Here is a 25481-nt window from a genome sequence, read left to right on the forward strand (position 1 = left end):
AAACAGCCTAACTCTCTGGCATCAACACCTAGGGCAGCATTTTTGGTTCATTTAATGAAAAAGAGGCTCTTAGGATCCTATCTATTTTATCCTCTCTTTACTCGCACAAAATCCTCCAGGCATCACATCATAGCACTGCTCTCTCTCAGTCCTTTTCAGTCTCTGATGGATCCAGTTAATTACCCACACTGAGATCTCTATGTGTTGGTGCAGTGTGCAGTCTCTGGACTGTCAGCCTGGTCCACTCTTAGAGAATTTGAATAAGAATTTCTTATTAGGAATACACAACATTTCTTCATTCCCAAATAGATGAAATCCACTCTTCTAAGACTTCTGTTTTGAAATCTCTCAACCATTCTAGGGCTCATCTCACACAGTTCATTTCCTCTAGTGAGAATGTGAGTGTTTGGTACTTTTATGAGTAAGGTATCATCTTGAAGTGAGACAAATTCAGACTGGAAATAAGGTGTAAATTTTTGACAGTGAGAATAAACCACCTTTGGAACAAATTACCAAAAGTCACATTGGATCCTCCACCACGGAATTTTTTTTAAATCAAGATTGGATGTTTTTCTAAAGTACATGCTCTGGGGGTTATTTTGAGGAAGTTATGTGCCTTTTTTGTATACAATCCCCAGACTAAATGGTCACAGTGGTCCTTTCTGGCCTTGGAATCTATGAATCTATCCAGTCATTTTGATATAATTCACTGAAAAACTATTGTGGGGTGTCAAGGTTCCTTCCCCACTTTGAACTCTAGGGTACAGATGTGGGGATCTGCATGAAAACCCCCCTAAGCTTATTTTTACCAGTTTAGGTTAAAACTTCCCCAAGTTACAAACTATTTTAGCTTTTGCCCTTGGACTTTATTGCTGCCACCACCAAGCGTCTAACAAATATATAACAGGGAAAGAGCCCGCTTGGAAACGTCTTTCGCCCCCAAAATCCCCCCAAGCCCTACACCCCCTTTCCTGGGGAAGGCTTGATAAAAAAAAATCCTCACCAATTTGCATAGGTGAACACAGACCCAAACCCTTGGATCTTAAGAGCAATGAAAAAGCAATCAGGTTCTTAAAAGAAGAATTTTAATTAAAGAAAAAGTAAAAGAATCACCTCTGTAAAATCAGGATGGTAAATACCTTACAGGGTAATCAGATTCAAAACATAGAGAATCTCTCTAGGCTAAACCTTAAGTTACAAAAAGACACAAAAACAGGAATATACATTCCATTCAGGACAACTTATTTTATCAGCCATTTAAACAAAACAGAATCTAACGCATGTCTAACTAGATTGCTTACTGACTTTTTACAGGAGTTCTGACCTGCATTCCTGCTCTGGTCCCGGGAAAAACAACACAGACAGAGAGAACCCTTTGTTTCCCCTCCTTCAGCTTCGAAAGTATCTTGTCTCCTCATTGGTCATTTTGGTCAGGTGCCAGCGAGGTTGTCTTAGCTTCTTAACCCTTTACAGGTGAAAGGGTTTTTCCTCTGGCCAGGAGGGATTTAAAGGTGTTTACCCTTCCCTTTATTTTTATGACATGGGCTCACCCCTTCTGGATTGGAAGGGAGAAGGTCTTCCGAGCTAAAATTCACTTGTTTTCATGTGAATGAAGTTATACACACTGTATGCACTTTGCATCGGATGGCATACGTTTTGGGTCCTGGCTTTTGGATTTTAGCCAGAGATGTGTGACATTTGCTAATATTGGAAAGCTAATGGCCAAATTTGAGTTCTGAACTTTCATAAGGTTTCCATTGAGCACTTGAGTAGTTATTTAGGTTCACAGTGTTGGTTCTGGTCTTTAAAATACTGAATGGGTTAGATCTGTGCTACTGTCACAGTCAACCTAACACTTTATGACCTACCGCAACTACTGCAATCTGAAAGAAAATAAGAATTGGTATGGCTAGTTCAGTATCCTGTCTCTGACAGTGACCAATAACAAATGCTTCTGAGGGAATGAACAGGCAGAGCTGTTTCGAGTGATCTATCCCCTGTTGTCCAGTCCCAGCTTCTGGCTGTTGGAGGTTTAGGGACATAAGGAGCATGGAGATGCTTACCTGACCATCTTGGCTAAAGCCATTGATGGACCTGTCCTCCATGAACTTATCTAATTCTTTTTTGAACCCAGTTATACTTTTGGCTTTCACAACATCTCCTAACATGTTCCACAGGTTGACTCCGTTAGGCAAAGAAATGCTTCTTTTTGTTTGAAACCAGCTGCCTATTAATTTCTTTGCGTGACTCCTAGTTGTCTAATGTGAAAGGGTAAATAACACTTCCTTATCCATTTTCTCCATACCATTCATGAGTTTTAAGATGTCTGTTATGTTCCCTTTAGTCGTCACTTTTCTAAGCTGAACAGTCCCAGTCTTTTTAATATCTCATATGAAAATTGTTCTATAACCTTAATTATTTTTGTTGCTCTTCTCTGAATCTTTACCAATTCTAATATATCTTTTTTGAGATGGGGCAACCAGAAGTGCACACAGTAAGGTGTGGACATACCATGGATTTATATAGTGGCATTATATTTTCTGTCTTATTAGTTATTCCTTTCTTAGTGGTTCCTAACATTCTGTTAGCATTTTTTGGCTGCTGCTGCTCATTGAGCAGATGTTTCCACTATCTACAATGACTCCAAGATCTTTCTTGAGCGATAAGAGCTAATTTAGACCATGTCATTTTGTATGTATAGTTATGATTATATTTTCCAATATGCATTACTTTGCATTTATCAGCACTGAATTTCATCTGCCATTTTGTTGCCCCATTCCCCAGTTTAGTAAGATCCCTTTGTAACTCTTCATGGTCAGCTTTGGACTTAACCATCTTGAGTAATTTTGTATAGTCTGCAGATTTTGCCACATCACTGGTCCCCACCTCCTCTTCCAGGTCATTTATGAATATGTTGAACGGCACAAGTCCTAGCACAGATCCTTCGAGGGACCCGACTTATTGCTCTCTCCATTGTGGATCCATGAGAGGACCTTCCCTCTTATCCCATTACTGCTTACTTTGCTTAAGAGCCTTTAACGAGGGACCTTGCCATAGGCTTTCTGAAAGTACAACTACACTATATCAACTGGATCACCATTTTCCACATGTTTGTATACACCCTCAAAGAATTCTAATAGCTCAGTGAGGCATGATTACCCTTTAGAAAAGCTGTGCTGACTCTTCCTGAATATACTGTAAAAAGAAAAGGAGTACTTGTGGCACCTTAGAGACTAACATGGCTGTTACTCTGAAATCTGAATATACACTGTTTATCTGTGTGTCTGATAATTCTGTTCTTTACTAGAGTTTCAACTAATTTGCAGAGTACTGGTGTTAGGCATACTGGCCTGAAATTGCCTGGATCGTCTCTAGCGCCTTTTTAAAATATCGGTGTTACATTCGCTATCCTTGAGGCATCTGGTGCAGAGGCTGATTTAAGTGATAGGTTACATACCACAGTTAGTATTTCTGAAATTTCATATTTGATTCCTTCTGAAATCTTGGGTCATACCATCTGGTCCTGGTGACTTATTTCTGTTTAATTTATTACAAAAACTGCTCTATTGACCCTGCACCTTGAACATTTCCTCAAATTTGTCCCCTAAAAAGAATGGCTTGGGTGTGGGCCTCTCCCCCACAGCCTCTTCAGTGAAGACCGATGCGCAATTTAGCCAATTTAGCTTCTCTGCAACTGCCTTGATACTTTCTAGGACATGACTCAGGTTACTGGTAGGGCATTCCAGATGTGGTCACTGAACTGTGCAATCACCTGCCCACCTGAAGATTAGGATGAGTTAATCTTGTTAGTTTTAAATCACAGCACAAGACCCTTCTCTTTGCACAGGACTTCCCCTAGTAATGGGATTAGAGAATGGCCAGTTAGTTTCTTGTAAGGCAAGGTTGGTTGCAATCAAGTTGGTGGTGAACATGTGAAGGTGGGGAGGGGAGTATGTAGAAGTGGAGAGTCTAGGTGCCATGTTAGGGTAGAATATGCAATGATATGTTCATGAAGTCTCTGTGCAGTACCTGGTGATGGGCCCGTTAGGGTTGATAGATTTAGAAATCGTTATAGTTTCTAAAATAGTACTTCAGAAGTTGGAATTAAATATGACAAAAGTTTAGAATGGACTATCTAAAGGTAGAAAATTGAAATACATTCAAATAGTTGAAGCTCTTTTCTATCACTATACTTAAAGGTTTGGATTTGACTTGACTATCAGTTGTTCACCTTGTTTCTAATCTACAGTCTTTATGCATTTCTCAGTACCTCAGTCTGCAGTTATGAGAGAGAGGAAAAAATAATTCAGGCAGATTACTGTGTTTTGATAGACTGTACAACTGCCATATCTTGAAACCTACTTTTAGCTTCTGTAAGAAGTCTGTCTGATGTTTTGCCACAAAATAAAGAACTTTTGAAAAGTTAATGATGAATGGAAATTCAGATGGTTGTAACAAAATGCACAATGTGGAAAGGTGGAGCTATCTGCAGATGGATAAATCTTTTTTTTTTTTAAAAGAGGACTTCATTTAATGTAAAGATTATATTTTTTAAGAGTTAAAAGGGGTTTTGATATTTTTTAAAGATGGGGTGATATCTAAAGATAATTTCCTTTTTGTGATTACAAAGATCAAATGCAGTGTGTAAAGTGACAAAATTCTGGTAAAATCCCCCATTGATGAATCATGCTTAGCTTGAAAAATTAACCGTGCCAGTCCCATTATCAGTCAGATGCCTCTGAACCTTTTAACAAAAATTAGAAGCCTCTGCACCTTCACTTTTTTTCAGCTCCCTCTCTTTGCCATCCCCTCTGGTACTCTCTTCCCCCGTTTTTTCCTATTGCTCTTTCAGTCCTCTGTTATACCTCCTTCTTCGAGTACTGTTCTCCATCCTGATATGGAGCAACCATAGGTACACACTTCTCAAAGAATTCCATTTACAAGTTAAGTAACCTCTCCATCTTTTTCTTTCTGCATTAGATCTCCCCCTCATGTTTCTGTTCCTCTGACCTCAGTCTCTGTCGTCAGAATACTTCCCCCCACTTACTCCGATTTTGTCAGGCTTGGAATAACTCCCTTTTAGCTGAGGACATATACGTGCTGATTGCTGGGGGCCAGTAAGAGTTATTCCAGCATCAGTAGGAGGGATTCTTGTAAAGCAGAATGTGGTGCTTATTCTTGTATGATGGATGAACATGTGTCCTTGAGAACATGCCCCACCTGTGTCTGACCAATCAAAGCTGAATCTTACATTGTCTTCCCAAGTATTGCATGTCTCCTTTCCGACCAGCATCGTTTGCCTGGGTTCAGTATGAGCCAGCAGCTTTTCATCAAAGGGTTTGTAGGATTCTGACATTTTTGGCAGTGAGTTCATCAGTTGAAAACGAGTAAGGCTAAGATTTTATCATGGACATTTTTAGTAAAAGTCAAGGACAGGTCACAGGCAATAAAGAAAAATTAACGAAGCCCATGACCAGTCCATGACTTTAACTAAAAATATCCATGACAAAATGGGGAGCTCAGCTGCGGGTCCCCACAACCCCCCCATGCAGCTGCGGGAGCCTGGTTGGCTCTCCAGGGTCCGCCACTGCCTGTGGTAGCTCAGAGCACTGCGGTCCTCCTGCTGTCCGCGCCGGTCTGGGAGCTCCTGGGGGTCCCCGCCACTCCCGGCTGCCATGGACTGAAGTCTTGGAGGTCGCTGGTCGTCATGGATTCCATGACTTCTGTAACCTCTGTGAAAAAATCACAGCCTTAAAAATGTGACACATAGGTACCTCCTTATGTATACTCTTATCAGGAGTGACTGCAAACATTGCTTTTGAGCAATTTATATGTTACTTGTATTAGATATAAATATTCTGATATGTCAGAGAAAACAGAAGCAGTAATGTATGGACAAGATAACTCCAGTGTATTCTTGCACCTGGATAACTCAGACATTGTAGTTTTTAATCTTGAAATTTGCTGTTCACTTAATCTTCAGTGAGAGCAAGTGTTGTTGACATAGTTAATGAAAATTTGTGCCAAAGGTTTGAGCCTCAATTCTGGAAAGCATTTAATCTTAAATCCATCCCTCTTCAGGACAGCACTTCAGTACATGCTTAAAGACAAACATTCATACTGAGAATGACTAAAATGTTTCTTTCCTGAATTGGGGTCTGAAGAAAAGCTATAACTGGTTCTTTCTCTTTAATACTTTTATTTTTATCTTTTTGATATTATTGGCTGTCCATCACCTTAGACACTGAGGAACATTTTCAAAAATTAAAATACATGTTATCATTTGTAAAATGGTAGTGAATGGATTCTGTCCAAATCTGGGATCTTCATTTAGTCTCTCTAGTCTTGATTTAGCTAAATAAGTTTGACATCCACAAATTTTGTATCCTCACTATTCACACCATTATCTTGATCACTAATCTGCTTAGACCTGACCCTCCAATCCAGGCTGCAAATCTCTCCAGTCCAGGCAAAGTGACCAAAATTTTCATCTTATGTTATGCAGGTAGTTATACATAAGGCTATGTTTTGGTCACAGGTATTTTTAGTAAAAGTCATGGACAGATCATGGGCAGTAAACAAAAATTCACAGCCTGTGACCTGTCCATGACTTGTACTGTATACCCCTAACTAAAACTTGGGCTGGGGGGGGGCATGAGTGCTTGGATGGGGGCAGTATGGGGGCGCCATGGGTGCTGCGGGGTAGCCCAGGACCCCTGCTGGGGGTGGGGTGCGGGCTGGTGGTGGTGCACAGCCCAGGACCCCGTTGGTGCTGGTGGGAGGGGTGGGCGGCGGCATGTGGAACGGGACCCCTGCTGGTGCTGGGGAGGGCGTTGAAGGGGCTAGCAGGCTCCCTACCCGGCTCTGCGCAGCTCCCAGGAAGTGACTGGCATGTTACTGCATCTCCTAGGGTGAGGGAAGGCCGGGGGGGGGGCTCCCACATGCTGCCCCCATCACAAACTCCGGCTCTGCAGCTCCCATTGGCCAGGAAATGCAGCCAATGGGAAATGTGGGGACGTTGTCTGCAAGCAGGGGCAGTGCGCAGAGCCTCCTGGCCCCTCCACCTAGGAGCTGTAGGCACATGTCGGCCACTTCCAAGGAGCCCCATCCAGGTAAGTGCCATCCTGCACCCCAACCTTCTGACCCATCCCTGAGCCTCCTCCCACACCTAAACTACTGCAGCTGCTGACCCAGGAGCTGCCTGAGTGTTCAGGCAGCCCCTGAGCCAGCTGCACCAGCCACTGCAAAAGTCACGGAGGTCATGGAAAGTCACGGAAACCGTTACTTCTGTGTCCTCCATGACAGACACACACCCTTAGTTATGTAGCACTGTGTGAACAATATTTTGCAGGTAGTTAAAATAATTGGATGTCACTGACTGCCAGAATTTAGCAAAATTCAAAGAGGAATTGGTTACCAAAAATAACCAGTTAATGTTAGTAAATTTGGAGAGATGTGAAACATCTTTGGGTTTTAAACTAATCTCTAACTGTTAGGGATTAGGATAAGAGAGTCAGATTATTCCATATCTGTGTGTTTGTGGGGTTTCTTGCGCCTTCCTGTGTTGCATCTGACCCTGGCTATTGTCAGAGACAATTTTAGCTAAATTTTATAATTAGTTAGATTCCTTGTCCCAGGAAACTGTCCCCTCCTCCTCGCCCCATTATCCAGTTACACGTATTAGACCGTGTCCAGAACTTCAGGCTTCAGTATCTGTGCTTCTTGCCGCCTCTCCTTCTTGGTCAGCAGTGACCATCAGTGTTGACTGTACTGCCTCAGGAAAGGTCATGTCGCTGCAAGATGCTATGTCTGCTGCTCTTTCCCCAGTCGTACCCAGGAACATCAGCCTGACTCAGCAAGGAGTGCACTTTCTGACACGAGGTTCAATTTATGAGCAAGGGAATCTACTCCTATAGATCCCCCCATTGAGGTCTTGTCAGGAAGGCAGGGAACATTGTCATAAACACAAGAGTGAATCCTCTAAGTTCACTTCAAAGAAGTTGGATACAATCCTGCGTAAGGCAAGCAAGTCTTCCTGCTCAGCCCCTGAGGATTTAGAACATCCAAAGTCTCAGAGTCATGACAAAAAAGCCAACAAGTCTAGGACTGTGTCACTACCAGACTGCACTCTTGGTGGCAACGGTACCTCTGGTACCAGCTAAGCCTAAGCATTGGGAACCGATGGCACCAACAAAAGACACAACTATTGGGAGCCTGAGCCACAAACTGTAAGTGCTGTCTTTCTGTCAGTTTAGATGAATAGGACCCCATGCACTCCAGGGAGAGCAGAGACTTGTGCTACACCTGATGACATTTTTGCTCTCCCTTACCCCAATCTCTGTTGCTATCAGGTCCGTCCCTCATGAGAGAAGTCCTGACTCCATGAGGAGATGCAAATTGTTATGCAAATGGAGGAGTCTGTCCCCCATTCCATCATTCACCCATGATTTCCCTCGAGCAGAACCGTTGGTGCCACCGTTAGACACAGACTAGACCTTTTCTTTCTTGGGAGACTCTGAATCACCTGAGGAACTGATGTATCCTGAGAAATACCTTCTTAGACAAGGGACTTGGACCTGCCTAGAACTAACCTCCCATCTCAGTATCTGTATCAGAACCCATGGTTCCAATGGAGCTCCACAATCACCCTTTGACCTATCTTACTTACCATATTGGGGACTGTGGTACCCATACCTACACCCTGCAGGGTTGATGTGATCCACTAGGAAGTCAGTCCACCGGTCCCCTGCAAGAGGACAACCAGAGCTTCCTCCTGACACCGTAGAAGAGGAAGATTATGAACTGGATCTGGCAGTTCTGCTGGTACCAATGAAACAGCCTTCATCTCCAGATGAAGCAGACACTTCAATATTTTCCCCTGTGTGCTGAAGTGATCACCTTATAGAATCTGTGCATCAGCAATTGAATCACCTTGTCACAATCACCTTCTAGGGAATCAAAATGTGTTGTTGGGCACCTTGAGCAGGCACTTCGCTGTTGACCACAAGTGAGTGTTACATGACTCAGTGGTGAGCAGTATTTTTGTTCTATCGGAAATCCCACAAGGGATCTGTTTGCCTCTCAAACAAACCTATGCTGTTACAGAGGAGCCCAAAGACATCACTTTCAAGGTGACGCTCTCTTTCTATCATGGTCAGACTATCAGAACTATGCCTTCCCTCCCTGGCCACTCCTATCTCAGATTTTATGGAAGATTCATCAGGATAGGGCTTGAGTCATCCTCATCAACCCAGTTGGCCCAGACAGTTTTGGTCCCCAAGTTTCCTATACATGTTATCCCAGTTGCTGATCAACATGTAATCCTTTTCCTAGAGGAAGGGCAGAATCAAGCGTCACAACCCCCAAGCACTCCATCTCAGGGCATGATTTTTGGATGAGTGGCAGCTCTAGAATATTCGCATTCTGAAGCCGTACAAAGTGTCCTTACTAAAAAATGAATAAATTCCTCTAGGAAATCTACTTAGCCAAGTGGAAGAGTTTCTCTATACGTACACAACAAAAACTTGTTTCCCCAGAAGCAACAGATATTCCCCTTATTCTGGACTATCTTTCCCTCAAATCAGCTGGTCTTTCCATTAACTGTATATTGGTCCACGTGGCAGCAATCAGTGCATATCACCCATGTTCACATGGTTACTCCATTTTCATTTGCCCACTGACTACCAGATTCTGGAAAGGTCTAATTGGAACTTTTTTGCCAGTAAGGAAATTCACTCCTCGGTGGGACTTAAAGCTTGTGCTTTCGGTGCTTACTAAGCCAGCCTTTGAACCACTAGCTACATGTTCCATGTCTCTCTTCTTTAGGAAGGTTGCATTCTTTGTGGCTGTCAACTCAGTCAGGAGGGCAAGTGAGCTTTGAACACTGATGGCGGATCCACCATACACCATATTCCATAAAGACAACGTTTCATTGGTTTCACATCCTAAGTTCACCTGAACCAGCCAATCAATCCAATTATCTATGTTTTTCTCAAAATCACACTCATCTGAAGAGAAGAAGAGACTTCATTCCCTCAACATGCAATGAGCCTTAACCTTTTACCAACAAAGGAGAAAGCCAATCAGAAAATCACCCAGACTGTTCATCACTGTAGCAGAAAGACTCCAAGGTCAAGGTGTATCCTCTGAGAAGATCTCTAAATGAATCTTGGGCTGTATCTTACCCTGCTGTAAGTGGTTACATCTTCCTCCCCCTTATGTGGTGAGGGCTCATTCTACAAGAGCACATCATAGTGCAATAGTATTGCTTCAAGTAGTACCTGTACTTGACATTTGCAAAGCAGCTACATGGAGTTCCATCGCACATTCACTAGTACAGGATGCTGATGCATCCTTTGGGGCAGCGGCCCTTCAAACAGCTCTCTGCTTGCATCCTTGCACCTTCTTCTACTTGATTACTTCTTGTGAGTCACCCCCAGTGGAATACACATAGGGGCCATCACTTGAAGAAGAAGAGAAAGTATTTACTTTATGACAACTGGAGGTTCTTTGAGATGTGTAGTCCCTATCTGCATTCCAGTACCCATCCTCATTCTCCTTTGCTTTGGATCATTCTTGGATTCGTGGTAGAGAAGGAACTAGAGGCATGGTCGGTCTGCTCTGCTCTTTTATCTCCTCAGCTGGAGGCACAAAGAGAGCAAGGGTGCATGTGCAGGCCAAAGGAATTCTCAAATTCTCAAAGAATTCTCCAAATTCGGGTGCCTGGAGCACATGTGTACCCACAGGGGAATACAGATCGGGACCATACATTTCAAATAAGCACTAGTTACTCTAGGGTAAATAACTTTTATATTCCTCAATGAGTTTAGTCTAAAATGCAATTTTTTTGGTATGGTATTAGATGACCCATTTCACATAGCTCTTTGGATGATCCACACATACCTATCTTGCATCTGTCACTCATCTCTTTATTCCATCCGAACTGAAATTCCTGTTCACCCCTCTACTCAATAGCTTCAGTCATTCCTTAATATCTGCTGTCTAATACAGAAGTTGTTCTGTACTGCAGGACTAGTTTCCTTCCTGGTTCCTCCTAGTTACAATTATACAGTATATATTTTAGCTTTTCTCTATTCAGATTGTTAGATTTCATTATCTTGTTTCTACACAGCTCTTGTAGCTAATTTTGTTCAAAGTAATATATTTCATCTTGCCTATTAAATTTCTCAAAAAATAATCTTTTTACTTAATAGGTAAGATGAAATATATTACTTTGAACAAACTTAGCTGCAACAGCTGAATAGAAACAGGATAATAAAGTCTAGCACCCTGAAAATATATATAAAATGGAACAGAGCAAAACAGATTTTCTCTCTGTCTACCTCTTTCCACTATAGCTATTTTGGGAGTTGCTGCCACCTCATGTAACAAGGCATAACACCCTTCAGGTTGTTCATCTTTCCCCATGCCACTTTGGTCCACAACATTGTGATATTGTTTGTAGTTATAGATAGCTTCTGCTTTTGACTGGGTATTCAGGCAATAGCCCAAATTCTGACTGCCTGCACTGAAGTCAGAGTTTAGTTCTCATCTCTCCAAGTTTCCTCAATAGCAATTTTCCCCATCTTAAAACTTTGCATCTAAATCAGTGGGGTTTTTTGTGCAAATTATTGAAAGATAAAAATCTCAAAATAGAAGGTATCTGTAAATAAATGCCTATAGTTGCATACTTTGGAAAACACAATTAGGCAGGCACAAGGCTAGTGTTATGAATATTAGCTATATATCCAGAGAGAGTCTGGGTCAGGCTAAGTGGCTTTCTCTCAGCCTATCGTGTGAGTTTCTTGAATTTCAACATGGCTCAAGAAAGTGGGTTTGCCAAGGGGTGGATGTTCTGTGTTTCAGAAACCACCTCCTCTTTGTTTTCCCTAATAATCTACCATTTGGTAACCAAGGACACAGGCTATCAATTGCATCATTTCCATGAACCAGACCTAACTTCTGTTCAGGAATCTCCCCATAACCTAAAGCTTGCTTCATCTGTATAGCAGTTATATTTACTTTAGAAACCTCCTTTCAAAATTACATAGACGCTACTAATCTTTGTTCACTTGTATGGCAAAGTAAGGACTACCCAAACCACAACCCCAATGCTTGAGAGTTCAGAGTGTGCATACAGTTTTTCTGTTTCCTCTACTTTCCTTTCCTGGAGCATCTGGATAGGGTGTGGACAGAGCTATAGCTTGCCCTAAATGCCTGTCTCGCTCATCCATTCTCCAGTCAGGGGAAGTATTTTGCACTTCATAAAGGTATGTGCAGCTGGGAGCCCCTGACTATGGGCTGAATGCAAACAGCCCAAAGCACTCCTATAAAGTGTCTTAAGTCTAACAGCAAACTATATTTCACATATTACTCTACTGCCAATCAATTAAATAGAAAGAAACACAAAATCGCACAGGCTTTTCCAAAATCAAATCCAAATGTATATTAAAAATAAATACATAAAAATAATAAAAAATTGAACTATCTGAAAGCAATTTGGGGTATGTTCTTTCCACTGTTGGAAAAAAGTTTATTCACAATATGAACTTCACTTTGTGTCAAAATAAATTATTCAGTTGTCATATCTTTTCTTTTTGTGATATTGTGGAAAAGTTTTTTGTTCTCCGTTCCCCAACATACAACTATTAGAGTTCGTAATTACAGGGGTTGGCATCTACATTTTCCATCTGCATTTCCAGGAGCTCTATGCTATTAATTCACAAAGAAAACTGTAGTAGAGCTGTCAGTTGAAAGTACAGAAATTAAGTCAAACGTACAAGTTGACTGTGTAAACCATGATTTGATGCACATCTAAGTTTCATAAATCGTGAGAATTGCAAGCTCTTTGTTCAGGCTTCTATATGCAGAGATGTTTTTTCTTTAAGATATGGTCATCCTAATAGCATAGAATAATGTTCTTTTGTGCTGTGAATATGCACAGCTTGAATAAACACCAAAGTGAGGAGAATGATTCAGAAACAGAAAAGCTTTGCATTTATTTTAAGCTCTTTAAAATGTGGAGCTAATGAAATATTATACAACGTTCCATTATCTTGATGTCCTGTTAGAGCTGAGGGAAATACATCTGAAAATGTCTGCCTGCTGAGCACCATGCACTGTCATTGTGTCTTTAAAACATGTCTTATTTAAAACACTTTTGTGAAGGGCAACAAAAATGATTAGGGGGTTGGAGCACATGACTTATGAGGAGAGGCTGAGGGAACTTGGATTGTTTAGTCTGCGGAAGAGAAGAATGAGGGGGGATTTGATAGCTGCTTTCAACTACCTGAAAGGGGGTTCCAAAGAGGACGGATCTAGACTGTTCTCAGTGGTAGCAGATGACAGAACGAGGAGTAATTGTCTCAAGTTGCAGTGGGGGAGGTTTAGGTTGGATTTTAGGAAAAACTTTTTCACTAGGACGGTGGTGAAGCACTGGAATGTGTTACCTAGGGAGGTGGTAGAATCTCCTGCCTTAGAAGTTTTTAAGGTCAGGCTTGACAAAGCCCTGGCTGGGATGATTTAGTTGGGGATTGGTCCTGCTTTTGAGCAGGGGGGTTGGACTAGATGACCTCCTGAGGTCCCTTCCAACACTGATATTCTATGATTCTATGAAGGCCAAATATTGTACCTGTGTCAATTACTTCTAAGGGTGTATGTGTACAAATATGTGCATATAGCTTACCTCCTTTTCTCTTTGACACATTTAATTTCAGCTAACCTCATAATTTTTATGATCATGTATCATTTTTTAGATTTATTTTTTGAATTTATAAAATGTTTGCAAATTTTTTGTGAGCTTTACTTTAAAAGATATAATTAACAATTAAGGAAACACATATAAGTGAGATTTGAGGGGAATATAAATTAGGAGAAACATGGTAATAAGACCAGCATGTCTCAACAGAAGTGGAAAGAGGCAGAATTATTTTCTCATTATCTAATATTGTCAATGATTTATTTCGTACTGGGACACAGGATTCTAACAGTTACTAGTTCTATTGTTTCTGTATTGAGTTGTATGTTGCATAATTGGATAAATGTGATGCAAAAGTCCCATGTAAAACAAAAAAGCACTGTTGAATACTCAAGCTCACCTGCTCTACTGGCCATTTCTTTCCATCGAATAACATTAAGTTCCTGTGAGTGAAAAATGCACTCCCTTTCTAAAGGACTCACTGGACTCCAAGGTCCTAGGACTGCAAGGGGTGAGTGACTTACTCTTTTTACAACCTAGATTGACTGTACTGAATTGAATTCAGCATATTTCTCAAAAAGACTTTTTCTTAAACACAATTGCTCACTTGAAAGGAGATTAGCCTAAAGTGGCAATGTTTCATAATTTTTAATAAAAAAAATCAAAGTCACATTGGGACTTGTGACTAAGGTGGAAAAAGTCAGCTAACAAGGAAATGCAAGATGAATTTGAGTAACTTACTATAATTATCTTAATAGCCATCGTTTTCAATCCCTGTGACATTAGTGAGAAATAATTTGTCCATGTGGGAGTTATTTCAATATCTGAGGGATCAAGAATCTCATGTGTAAAGGAGAAGAAACACCTTTTAGTACACAAGTTTTTGTCTGAATTTGAACAATTCAGGTGAAGAAAAGAGTATTGTAATTCAGATATTAAAGAGAGAATGTTAAGGTCTCGTGCTTCAGTATAGTACAATATTCATGCCAAAAAAGAAGAAACATTATCACAGATTACTAAAACTCAATCTGCAGTTCATAACTCAGTCACCTAATACTGACTCAAGTGTGAATATTTAAATATAGGAAGACACAGCTTTCCCTGTACCTTGCATTTAGAGTACAAGGTATTTTATTGTAATTAAAGACCATCACAGGGCTGAATGATTTGGGGGAAAGGACAGGAAAACAATAGAGAGAGTTGGGTCTCAAAAACCAATGGGTGATGAAAATAAGGACATGTAGTTATTAATTTTTGGTATATGCAAATCTTGACATTTCCATTAACTGTATTATAAGTACAGGTTAACTGTCAGTTGTGCTGCTAAGATGATTGTTAAGGAGGGATTTGAATGAGAAGAAGATGATGGCTTAGTGAACAAAATTTTTGAGATTATTTTATGGATAAGGGGCGGACAAAGCTAGTAGCCCCAAAATCAAATTTTTTCTCTTTAGTCTCAAACAGTAATCCATCTTATCACAAGGGCTTTGCAGGCACACTTGAAATATAGCTCATCTACTGTGTTACTCTTGTATGGAACAGATAATGAATGCTTAGGTTAAAAACATTATTGGAGAGAAGCAGACAGTGCTGTCAGAAATCAACAGGTGCAAATGTATATATTTTGATCACATCGGGCATAGAAATGGAAGTAACCTTGAGAAGATTATTGTGGAAGGAATGGTGGTTGGTGGTTGTAGTAGGGGATGACCAGTAAGGAGACAGATAGAAAGTGTGCAGCAGATCACGGGGAGGTCAGCTGCTGAGTGCTTGAAGCTAGTGAAGAATCAAGAAGGCTTCTGAAAATTCTGTGTTGAAGTCACCAATATCATCCATGAATATGTGGATTTTGCTTACTATGTTAAGGAGAAATATCAGTTAAGACACCTGGTACAGTGTGACCCTCGTCTCTGATTGAGGAATGTAGGTGCTACTGCAGCGTTGTTTTTGATGATGATAATTAATCACAGGTAGCTGACACAGTGTTGAGCACAATCTACACTGACCGCCAAGTCACAGTTAACACTGTGGCATCAAACTTGATTGTTTCCTGTTGTGTTCAAATGATATAAAATTTTGTAAACTAGACAAGCCCATGGTGGAACATCAGGGAGAAAAGATATATTGTTCAAGCACCTGTCTTAAAGTATCAAGAAAGATTTACCTAATAAAAGGAAGCAGGGGAATCGGGCTTGTAGCCACACTTTCTCAGCGTCTGAGAGAATTTGAAAAGCCAACAGATTGTCATGTACTTGTCTTTTTTTTTTTTTTTTTTTAACACATAGCATTAGAAAGAACAAACTGATTCTAACTTCTTATCTAGCCTGTTGACTGTTTAAGAATATTGAGGCGCCTATGAACTACATAAATATGGTGGTAAACAGTGTGCTCTGTAGCCTTTTTTGCAGGTTTCGTTTATAATTAATGATATTATTAGTGTTTGTATTTACACTTCCCTCTCCCCCATATTTTAATGAAGACAGGTTTTATGTGAATGTAGAAATATTAGTATATTCTAAAAGGATACTGTGAAAATTTATTTCATAATTTTAAATAGCTTTTTATTCATTCTTTAAGCCCCACACAGCTTGACACTGAAATGTTTCTTTTATATTTTATTATCCATCACTAGGTTCTTCTTCTTGTTGAATAGCCAATAAATATCACACTAGTAGCATCAATGTTATTTTAAAAGTCATTTTAGGGAGTATAGAAGAAGACTGAGTGCGCAGAAAGAGAAGGGATAAAACATGTAATAATTAAATGGACTATGAAAACAGACACAGTTGAGAAAAGTATTTTCCTGGATTCATAGATTTTAAGGCTAGTAGTGATCATTGTGGTAGTCTGTTCTGAGCACCTGCATAACACAGGCCATGAGACTTTCCTGGATTAATTCCTGCTTCAGTTTCAGTAGCTGTGGCTGAACTAGAGCATATCTTTTAAGAAAAAGAATCCAATCTTTAAATGAAGATTTACAGGGATGAAAAATATATCACATGGTATATTGTGGTAAATTGTTCCAGCACTCAAAACCACTGTTAAAAATGTTCACCTTATTTCTAAACTAAATTTGCCTAGCTTCAACCTCCAGCCATTGGATCTCATTATACCTTTGTCTGCTAAATTGAAGAGCCTTTGTTATCAGGTTTCCATATGTAAATACTTATAGATTGTGATCACATCACCACAGGACCGTCTTTTGGTAAAATTATCTTTGAATCTCTCACCATAAAGCGTATTTTCCCAGTCCTTTAATCATTTTCATGACTCTTCACTGAACTATCTCCAATTTCTCAACATCCCTCTTGAATTGTGGACACCAGAACTGGACATAGTATTCCAGTAGCAGTTCCATCAGTGCCACGTACATAAATAATAGAATCTCTCTACTCCTAAGGAGATCCCCCTGTTTATAGGTCTAAGAATTGCATTAGCTCTTTTAGCCACCGCATCCATTTTATTTATCATTATTTATTATTTATATTGTGATAGCACAACAAGAAAAAGATGGTCCCAGACCAAAGAGTTTATAATCTATTATAAAAGAGAGACAAGTGGGTATATACAGACAGATTGGGGAGAAAAAGGAAACAGGGAGACAGTACTGCTCAGCATGAAAAGCAGTAGTTTCAGCACACTGTTGTGAAGGCCAAGACTATAATAGGGTTAAAAAAAGAACTAGATAAATTCATGGAGGATAGGTCCATCAATTGCTATTAGCCAGGATGGGCAGGGATGGTGTCCCTAGCCTCTGTTTGCCAGAAGCTGGAAATGGGCGACAGGGAATGGATCACTTGATGATTACCAGCTCTGTTTATTCCCTCTGGGGCACCTGGCATTAGCCACTGTTGGAAGATAGGATACTGGGCTAGATGGACCTTTGGTCTGACCCAGTATGGCCGTTCTTATGTTGCACACTTGCTACCTACCCGTTGTCAAGTTTTCATAAGCATCTTGACAAAGGAGAGTGTTATGGATGTATTTGAAGGAGGAGGGTTTGCAGATATTACTTGGGATATACCAAGTATGATAGGCAGCATGGAAAAAAGCACAGAGGTGCTTTTTTGAAAATTCAAAAAGAAAACAATGAAGGCTGGCTTTTTTGGTAGAGTGTAGGCGAGTCAATCTCAATAGTGTATTAGATATAGTCAATGTAGGGCCTTGAAAGTGAAAATCAGTAGTTAGCTTGTAGTGAAGAAGGGGAAGTGAAAAGTAGGTCAGATTTTGGGCTTATCAGTCTTTGCAATGTATTTTAAGTAGTTTAGGTATGTATAAAATGTATTTTACTTTATTTTTCATGTTATGCTTTTTTGCAAGAACGTAATTATTCATGTATCTTGTGAACTGCAAAATAAATTACTCTGTCACCCACTAGGAAAAGTTCTGGCACACTTACATTACATTATTTTCTGCCAGTTTCATTGCTATATTTATTATTTATTTAAGCATTGTCAGTGGGTTTAGTGCTGTACAAGGCACACAGTGAGTCAGACAATACAAAATTATTTGGGGCCAAATTTTCAAAAGTGTATCTGTCTCTGTGCCATTGATTTATGAATGTGGAAACTATAATGCATGTTCAAAGATCTGATTTCTGTGTGCAGTTTTGAGCTAGATACTACAGCAATTATGCACTTTAAATACATAACACAGATGATTTTTAAACCTATAAACAACTCTTTATCCTGTTATGGATATGCTGTTACATTTGTATGTTATTTCTCTCAGTACATTGGAATCAGTCATTGATTCAGAAGAATTATTTTAATATTTGTGGTATGTTCCTGTGTTTGACTGTAGGATGGTCATTAGCTAATTTGTAATCAGGTAACTTATATTTTATACAGATAGTTTAGGGTCTGCTAATTAATCTTTCAAGTCAATGGATCAATAAATGCAGGATTTTCATAATAAAGAGACTTTTTCCTCTTCTTTTTGTGCTTTTACTGCTATTGCAAAATGTGCACTTATGATACTACTTCGACTAATCAAAAAGAAAATTTGTTTCCTTTATCTCGTACCGTACAAATGCAAGTTTGACAGCAGTGCAGATTTGACTTGGATCAATTATATAAACGTGTTCAGGTTATTTAGCATTCAGTGGTCACACTTACATTTCTACCATTTTGAAAGGTTCCACAGTTTCCAAGAGGTTCCCTATGTTCAAAATGTGGAATACCACTAGATCTGATCATATCTCTCAGGATGGAAGAAATATTTCATGTTTGATTAATGAAAACACCAGCAGATGGATCTTAGAATGGCAACTTTGTTTTAGAGTTTTAAAATAAAGGCATTTTTAAAAAAAAAAAAAAAAATTGATTTCACAGGCTGACCCAAAAGAGCTGATTAAGATGGTCACAAAGCACGTTTCTCAGTGTAGCTATGCAGACTGGCCTGAAGAAATAGCAACTTTGATTAAGCAACTGTACTACTACAATGAACGACTACTGGACTTCACTCAGGCTCAAATCCTTCAAGGCCTTGGCAAAGGAGTGGATGTGCAGAGGTTTACAGCAGATGACCAGTACAAGAGAGAAACTATACTGGGGCTGGCGGAGTAAGTAATTTCTGTTATGTGTTTTTTCTTTTGTTCAAGGGGAAGTATTTAAAATTCAAAATAGGAAAGTAAATTTTCAGCAGCACTGACCTTCAGAAGGACTTATTAATCACTCATTTTGCAGGTTTATTTTGCAGTGTTGCTTTAAATGGGACCTTTTTTCTCCAGTCACTCTAGTCAAATGAAGTGGTGTTTGTCCAACAAAATGGATCAATAAGTGCAGGATTCGAATAGTAAAGATACTCTTTCAACTCTCTCCCGCCGCCCTTATCCTTTCGCTACTACTATAACAGTCCATTAAAACAGATGCCCTAAAAGGAGGGGGAGGGGGGGATTTCTGAACCACGCTAAAAAATATAGTGTCTTCCACTATTGAATTTTAATAAATTATAGATAAACCCTCTGTTTTAATGTTGATAATTTAGTTATAGTAGACTTACATTGCAAAAATGTATACCCCCCCCCGCCCCTACCCCCCCCCCCCCCCCGAAAAATCTGGTAGATTGTACATCAGTCTCATATCATTGACTAGAGACCCAGCTCTGTTGGATTCCCCATTCAATTTTTCTATTGAATTGTAATCCTGATTTCTAGAATCCCTTTATTCTAGTCTTGAGGTTCTCGAGAATAGGCTGCAGAGTTCCTCCTTAAGGGCTTGATTCACATAGAAATGGCAATACTGAGCATCAAAATACCTCACTTTTAGGTACCTAGAAACTCACTGGGATTCCCAAAGTCTGATATGGGTGCCTTGGCTCCCTATACAATGAATGGGGAAAGATAGGCACCTTAGAATGAAATTGACAAAATCCAACAAGTAAGGCTGCTTCTCACCTAAGATAGACAAAGGGAGATGCCAAGCTAAGGAGTTTTTTGCTAAGGCCCTCCCCTCTCTTGGAGGTAAGTGTCTAAATACAGACTGCATGAAGGTTCCTCCCTCTGCTTGGGATTCTCAGCTGTAAACCTTGTCTTGGCATTAGGTACCTATGCCATTTTAGCAAGGAGCATGGTACGGGTGAAGAACCTCATTCATAATTTTTAACCCAGTGGTTAATATACTGACCTGAGATGTGAGAGACCCTCTCTTCAAGAACCTGTTCTACCTGAGGGTGGGGAGAAGGGATTTGAACTGGAACCTGCCACCTCTCAGGTGAGTGCTCTCACAACTGGGCTATGGGATATTCTGCTTTGGGGCCTTCCTCAGTCTTTCGTGTTGAAGCTGTTGCATGGCGGATAAATATATATATATTTTTTAATGGAGCAGGTGGCTGGACTCTGGGTCTCCCACCTCCGTGGGCAGTGGTCTAACCACCAAGCCACAGAATCATTTTTCATGCTTGCTCTCTCTGGCTCAGTGTTGAAGGTGTTCCACTGTGGATAAATTAATGAAAGAATCATTGGGGCCAACGGGTGAGCAGAAGAGATAAATTGAGAATATGATTCTGTAGCCTGGTGGTTAGAGCACCCTCTTTGGAGGTGGGGGATCCAGACCACCTGTGCCAATGACCTTTTAAAATATTATTTATCCATAATGGAACTTCAACAGGAGAAACTGAAGGAGCCCCCATGTCAGAATATCCCAGAACCCAGTAGCTAGGGCACGCATCTGGGAGGTGGCAGATGACTGTTCAAATCCCTTCTCCTCACTCAAGTGAAGAAGGAGGACTTGAACTGTGGGTCTCCAACATCCCAGGTGAGTACCCTAACCACTGGGCGACAAGTTATGAAGATGCTGCTCCCTCCCTTCTGGTCCATTTTGTGTAAGCTCGTATAGAGGAACCTGATCCAGTAGCTGAACTCTGAGGATGTTGTCAATTCGGTCCCCACAGGCAAGTTAGGTGGAGGAATGCCTAATTTTCTCCAGCTTGTGCGGTGCTTCGACATTCGGACGACTGGCGTGGAACTGCAGTGCACATGCTCACAAGCAGAAACATAGGCACCTATGGAACTTTTTCTGTGGAAATTTAGGTGCAAAGCAATTTTAGAGGCCTGCAGGGCTTCGGGACAGCAGAGCGGGGGATTTGGGAATCCCAGTGGGGCCTGACTGGGGATTTAGCCACCTAAGGTGCCAGGGAGGCATGTAAGTCCTTTTGTGAATCCAGCCCTAGGGATTTTCAGTTGTGTATATTGCACCTGCATCCTTTTTGATATCATGTACACAAGATAAGTTTAGTGTTTCAGAAACTATTTGATTCTTCCTAGCACCCTGTAAAAACATGTCACCTTTGTCTGCAAATGCTCCTAATAGTGTACGTGTTTGTCAAATATTGTTTGGAGTTAAACAGCCATGCCTGCTGCTCTAAATTAACAGAGTTTCAGCAGATTCATGCAAGACTTGAATACCAGCTAACACAGAGAGTCAGTGAAAACCTCCTGCTACCCTGTAACAGTTACATTGCATCATCTTGTTCCAATTTTAACCATCTTGTGCATAAGTTGTTGAAGAGAATATATGGATGCTATCACTCTTCCATCGCGATAGTAGTTCATGGCTAAAATTTTTAGATTATAGGGTCACAAAGAAACACTGATACAAAGTATTTGATTAAGCACAGTATCAAAACAAAAGTGTCTCATTCAACAGCTTTTGCCCTACATTTACTATACTGAAGGTGATGGGATTTTTTTCTGCATAGGGATTGCGTGATTAGGCCCTACATTCGCTAAAGTTGCTCCAGGCATCTTTTAATTTTTTTATTGGAGTTGTCTTTCCTTTATCTCCTTACTCAAGGAGATGGTTGCATCATCTCAACACCATGCTGATGGCTTAAATGGTGTTTGTTATTTTTGTGTAATAAGTTCATCGTGCAATATTCTACCGTTTTATGAATCTTTATTTTTGGCATGTGTAATGACTCTGTATTTTTAGAGTTCTTCCTTTTTTTCCTATAAACAAAATAAATATGAAGCAAAAGTTGAGGAAATTCCTCACAGCATACATAGATTGTTGAAAATACAGAATAGAAGAATTAACAAAATCTAAGTTTCACATCTCATAGTTTAGGATGACAGTTCTGCTAGTTCGGGCAATTGCAAAGATTACATTAAATGCTTGTTCATCTCACAGCTTTCTTGGTTTCATTTTCTCATTTGACCCCTAATCTGCATATATTAATTAAAACAATATGTACATTTAATATAATTGTGAAGCATATTTTATTATTTATTTTTGAATTATTAAAAGAAAAGCTCATGTTTTGTACCATACATTAAATGAGGATCACTCTGGAAAGATGGTGTCTTACTTACCAAACAATTTCTGCTAAAATGAGCAGTTTGCTTGCTCAAATTACTTAAAGAACAAAATTATGTTGGTTTTATCTTGCATATTTATTGTATTCTCATCAGGGCCTATTATGCATTATTTATCAAGCATTTAAACATTGGTGAGGTTTCTCAAACACCTAGGTCAAGACTAGTCCCTGTCCCAAGCAGCTTACAATTTATTTGGACAAGACGGACACAGGGCATATGGGGATGGGGAGAGAAGATAGAACTTGATATAATGTAATATATACAGTCGAACATTCATTCTGATTTGCCGATAACTGTTGTGCTATCCTGGCCACAAATCAACTCTACTTTTATGTACTGATTCACACCACAGTAAAGTACGGACACTCCTTCACAAATAATGACTACCGATCAGGAACAGTACATGATTCTCTAGTGAAATTTTATGATTATAGCTTCTTTTTAAAATCGAACAATGTATGAGAACCTTGCTAATTCACACTCATGGTGGGGAGCCCATTGCCGATTAACTTTTAAAAAAAATTGTATGGGTCAGCTTCTTCCTGACCTGTACACTGTGGTTTACTGGAGGACAGAAAGGATGCCAGTAGTCTCTTCCCACATGTGAATACAAGTATTGAGCTTAGTTTTTCCTTGTGGAGTATGGAGACTGGAAGCCTTGCTGCAGTGGAAGGATAGAAAGTGGCGATGCTGTCATGAGCAGAAAAGACACCTATAAAAAGAGAAGAAAAGAGATAATAGATAAACATCTGTGTTCTAACACTATTTTTTTATTCTAACTTTTTGGTTTACCGCTTTTTAATTTGCACAACATATTAATCAATGCAAAATGTTTTTTTGCCAAATCTTTGCCAGCAATGATTTGATAATTGCAGAAAGGCACAGATGCATCACAGGGAGTCTGTTTTGCTATGATATTATCGCTTTTTGGGTAAATACTCATAAATCAAAGGCCATTAAGATATCAAAGGTGTGGTGATATTCCAGCATGATATCGTTCCCTGCTCATATATATTATCCATTATCTTGTTTTAGTTCTTCCATATTTTATGGAGAATAGTGCAGTGGGATGTCATGATGAATTTTATGGGAAGTGTGGGAGCCAGGATAAAAATACATTAATGTGTGCACTAGGGATCAGAAGGGAAGGAAATTGGGGTGGAGCCAACATTCTAAATCTAAAACTTGTTCAGTATAGAGCAAGGCATTAAATAATTGCAAAAATAGTAGAAGCAACCTTTATTTTTCTTCCCAGTTGCCCTTTTATTGCTCTGGTTGTCCAGTGTCAGTGACGTAAGAAATGCTGCGTAGATTCTTGCAGTTCTGTTGCCAATACTGTCCACTAGCCTCCTGTGCAACTGTTCTTCGATCATGGGCAAAATAATGGAACAGCTGTTATGGGACTTAATTAATAAAGAATTAAATTGGGATAATATAATGCCAATCAACATGACTTTATAGAAAATGGACCTTGTCAAACTAACATGATATCCTTTTTGGATGAGATCACCAGTTTGGTAGAGAAAAGTAATAGTGTTGATGTCCTATGCTTTGGCACCCATAAGGCATTTAACATCTTGATTAAAAAACTAGAATGATACAAAATCAACATGGCACGCTTAATAGGATTAAAACCAGGGTAGCTGTTCGGTCTCAAAATGTAATTGTAAACTCAGAGTAATGACCAAAAGGGTGTGTTTCTAGTGGGGTTCTACTTTATTTAATATTTTAATCAATGCTCTAGAAAAACACCATAAAATCATTCTTATTATTTGTATTTCTATAGCACATAGGACGGGGTGGGCAAACTTTTTGGCCTGAGGACCACATCGGGTTTCCAAAATTGTATGGAGGACTGGTTAGGGGAGGCTGTGTCTCCCCAAACAGCCAGGCGTGGTCCAGCCCCTGCCTCCTAGCCGACCCTTCCCATGCTTCTCGCCCCCTGACAGCTCCCCTGGGACTCCTGCCCCATCCAACCCGCCCTGTCCCCTGATGGCCCCCCCCCGGGACTCCTACCCCATCCACCAGCCCCTGCTCCCTGTCCCCTAACCACCCCCAGACCCTGCACCCCTGACTGCCCCATCCAACCCCCCCTCCTTCCTGACTGCCCCCCAGGACTTCTGCCCCATCCAACCCCCTGTTCCCCACCCTCTGACCGCCTCGACCCCTATCCACACCACCCCCAACTCCCCTGCCCTCTATCCAAACCCCCTGCTCCCTGCCCCCTTACCGTGCTGCCTGGAGCACCGGTGGCCACCTCTGACATAGGAGCTATAGTCATGACCAGGGCCCCATTGTGCCAGGTGCTGTACAAACAGAATAAAAAGCCCCAAAGAGCTAGCAATCTATTGTCTCTTGCCTTATACCTAGATAGATTCAGATAGACAGGGAACTACAGGGAAACAGTGGGACAGTACTGATCACCACGGTAGGCTATGGCATCAACGTGTCAGTGTCCTAACTGTTGTCAAGTTTATTGTATGCATCATGGCAAAGGAACATTTTAAGGAGGACAGTGAGGTCATTTTACAGATGATTACAGGGAGCAAATGTGTGGGGTGGCATGGAAGAAAGCATAAAAGTGCTTGTTTCAAAATTTAACAAGTGATCGAGGCTGGCATCATTGGCCAGTCAGAGGCAGGAGTCCACATTTTGATTGTGAGTGAGAGATGATAGGTAAAATGGGGATAAGCCATGAAGGGCTTGAAAGTGAAGACAAGCAGCTTATATTTTATGTGATAGAAAAGGGGAACCCAGTTGAAGAGATGGAAGGAGGGAAATTACATCATCTAAGTGATGGGCTAGGAGAATGATCTTTGCAGCGGCATTCTGAATGGATATGAGTGGGGCAAGATTGCATTTGTCATGGCTAGAGAAAAGGGTATAGCAGTAATTGAGACGTGAGATTATGAAAGCCTAGCTGTATGGGTGGTTAGGAAAGGCTGTATCGTAGAGATTTTATGGACA

The 25481-nt window shown here is 40.4% G+C and overlaps 1 protein-coding gene across 4 annotated transcripts in view; it reads left to right on the top strand.

The window, feature by feature from the left end:
* NBAS (NBAS subunit of NRZ tethering complex) overlaps positions 1-25481 on the top strand; it is a 374358-nt gene that overhangs the window by 221729 nt on the left and 127148 nt on the right. For all 4 annotated transcript variants that reach the window (XM_037894042.2, XM_043542251.1, XM_043542252.1 and 1 more), the window contains one exon: positions 19030-19259. In XM_037894042.2, the coding sequence (XP_037749970.1) occupies positions 19030-19259 (230 nt within the window). The remainder of the gene's footprint in view (positions 1-19029; positions 19260-25481) is intronic.

Source organism: Chelonia mydas, chromosome 3, assembly GCF_015237465.2.
Source record: "Chelonia mydas isolate rCheMyd1 chromosome 3, rCheMyd1.pri.v2, whole genome shotgun sequence".
Classification (NCBI taxonomy): domain Eukaryota; kingdom Metazoa; phylum Chordata; order Testudines; family Cheloniidae; genus Chelonia; species Chelonia mydas.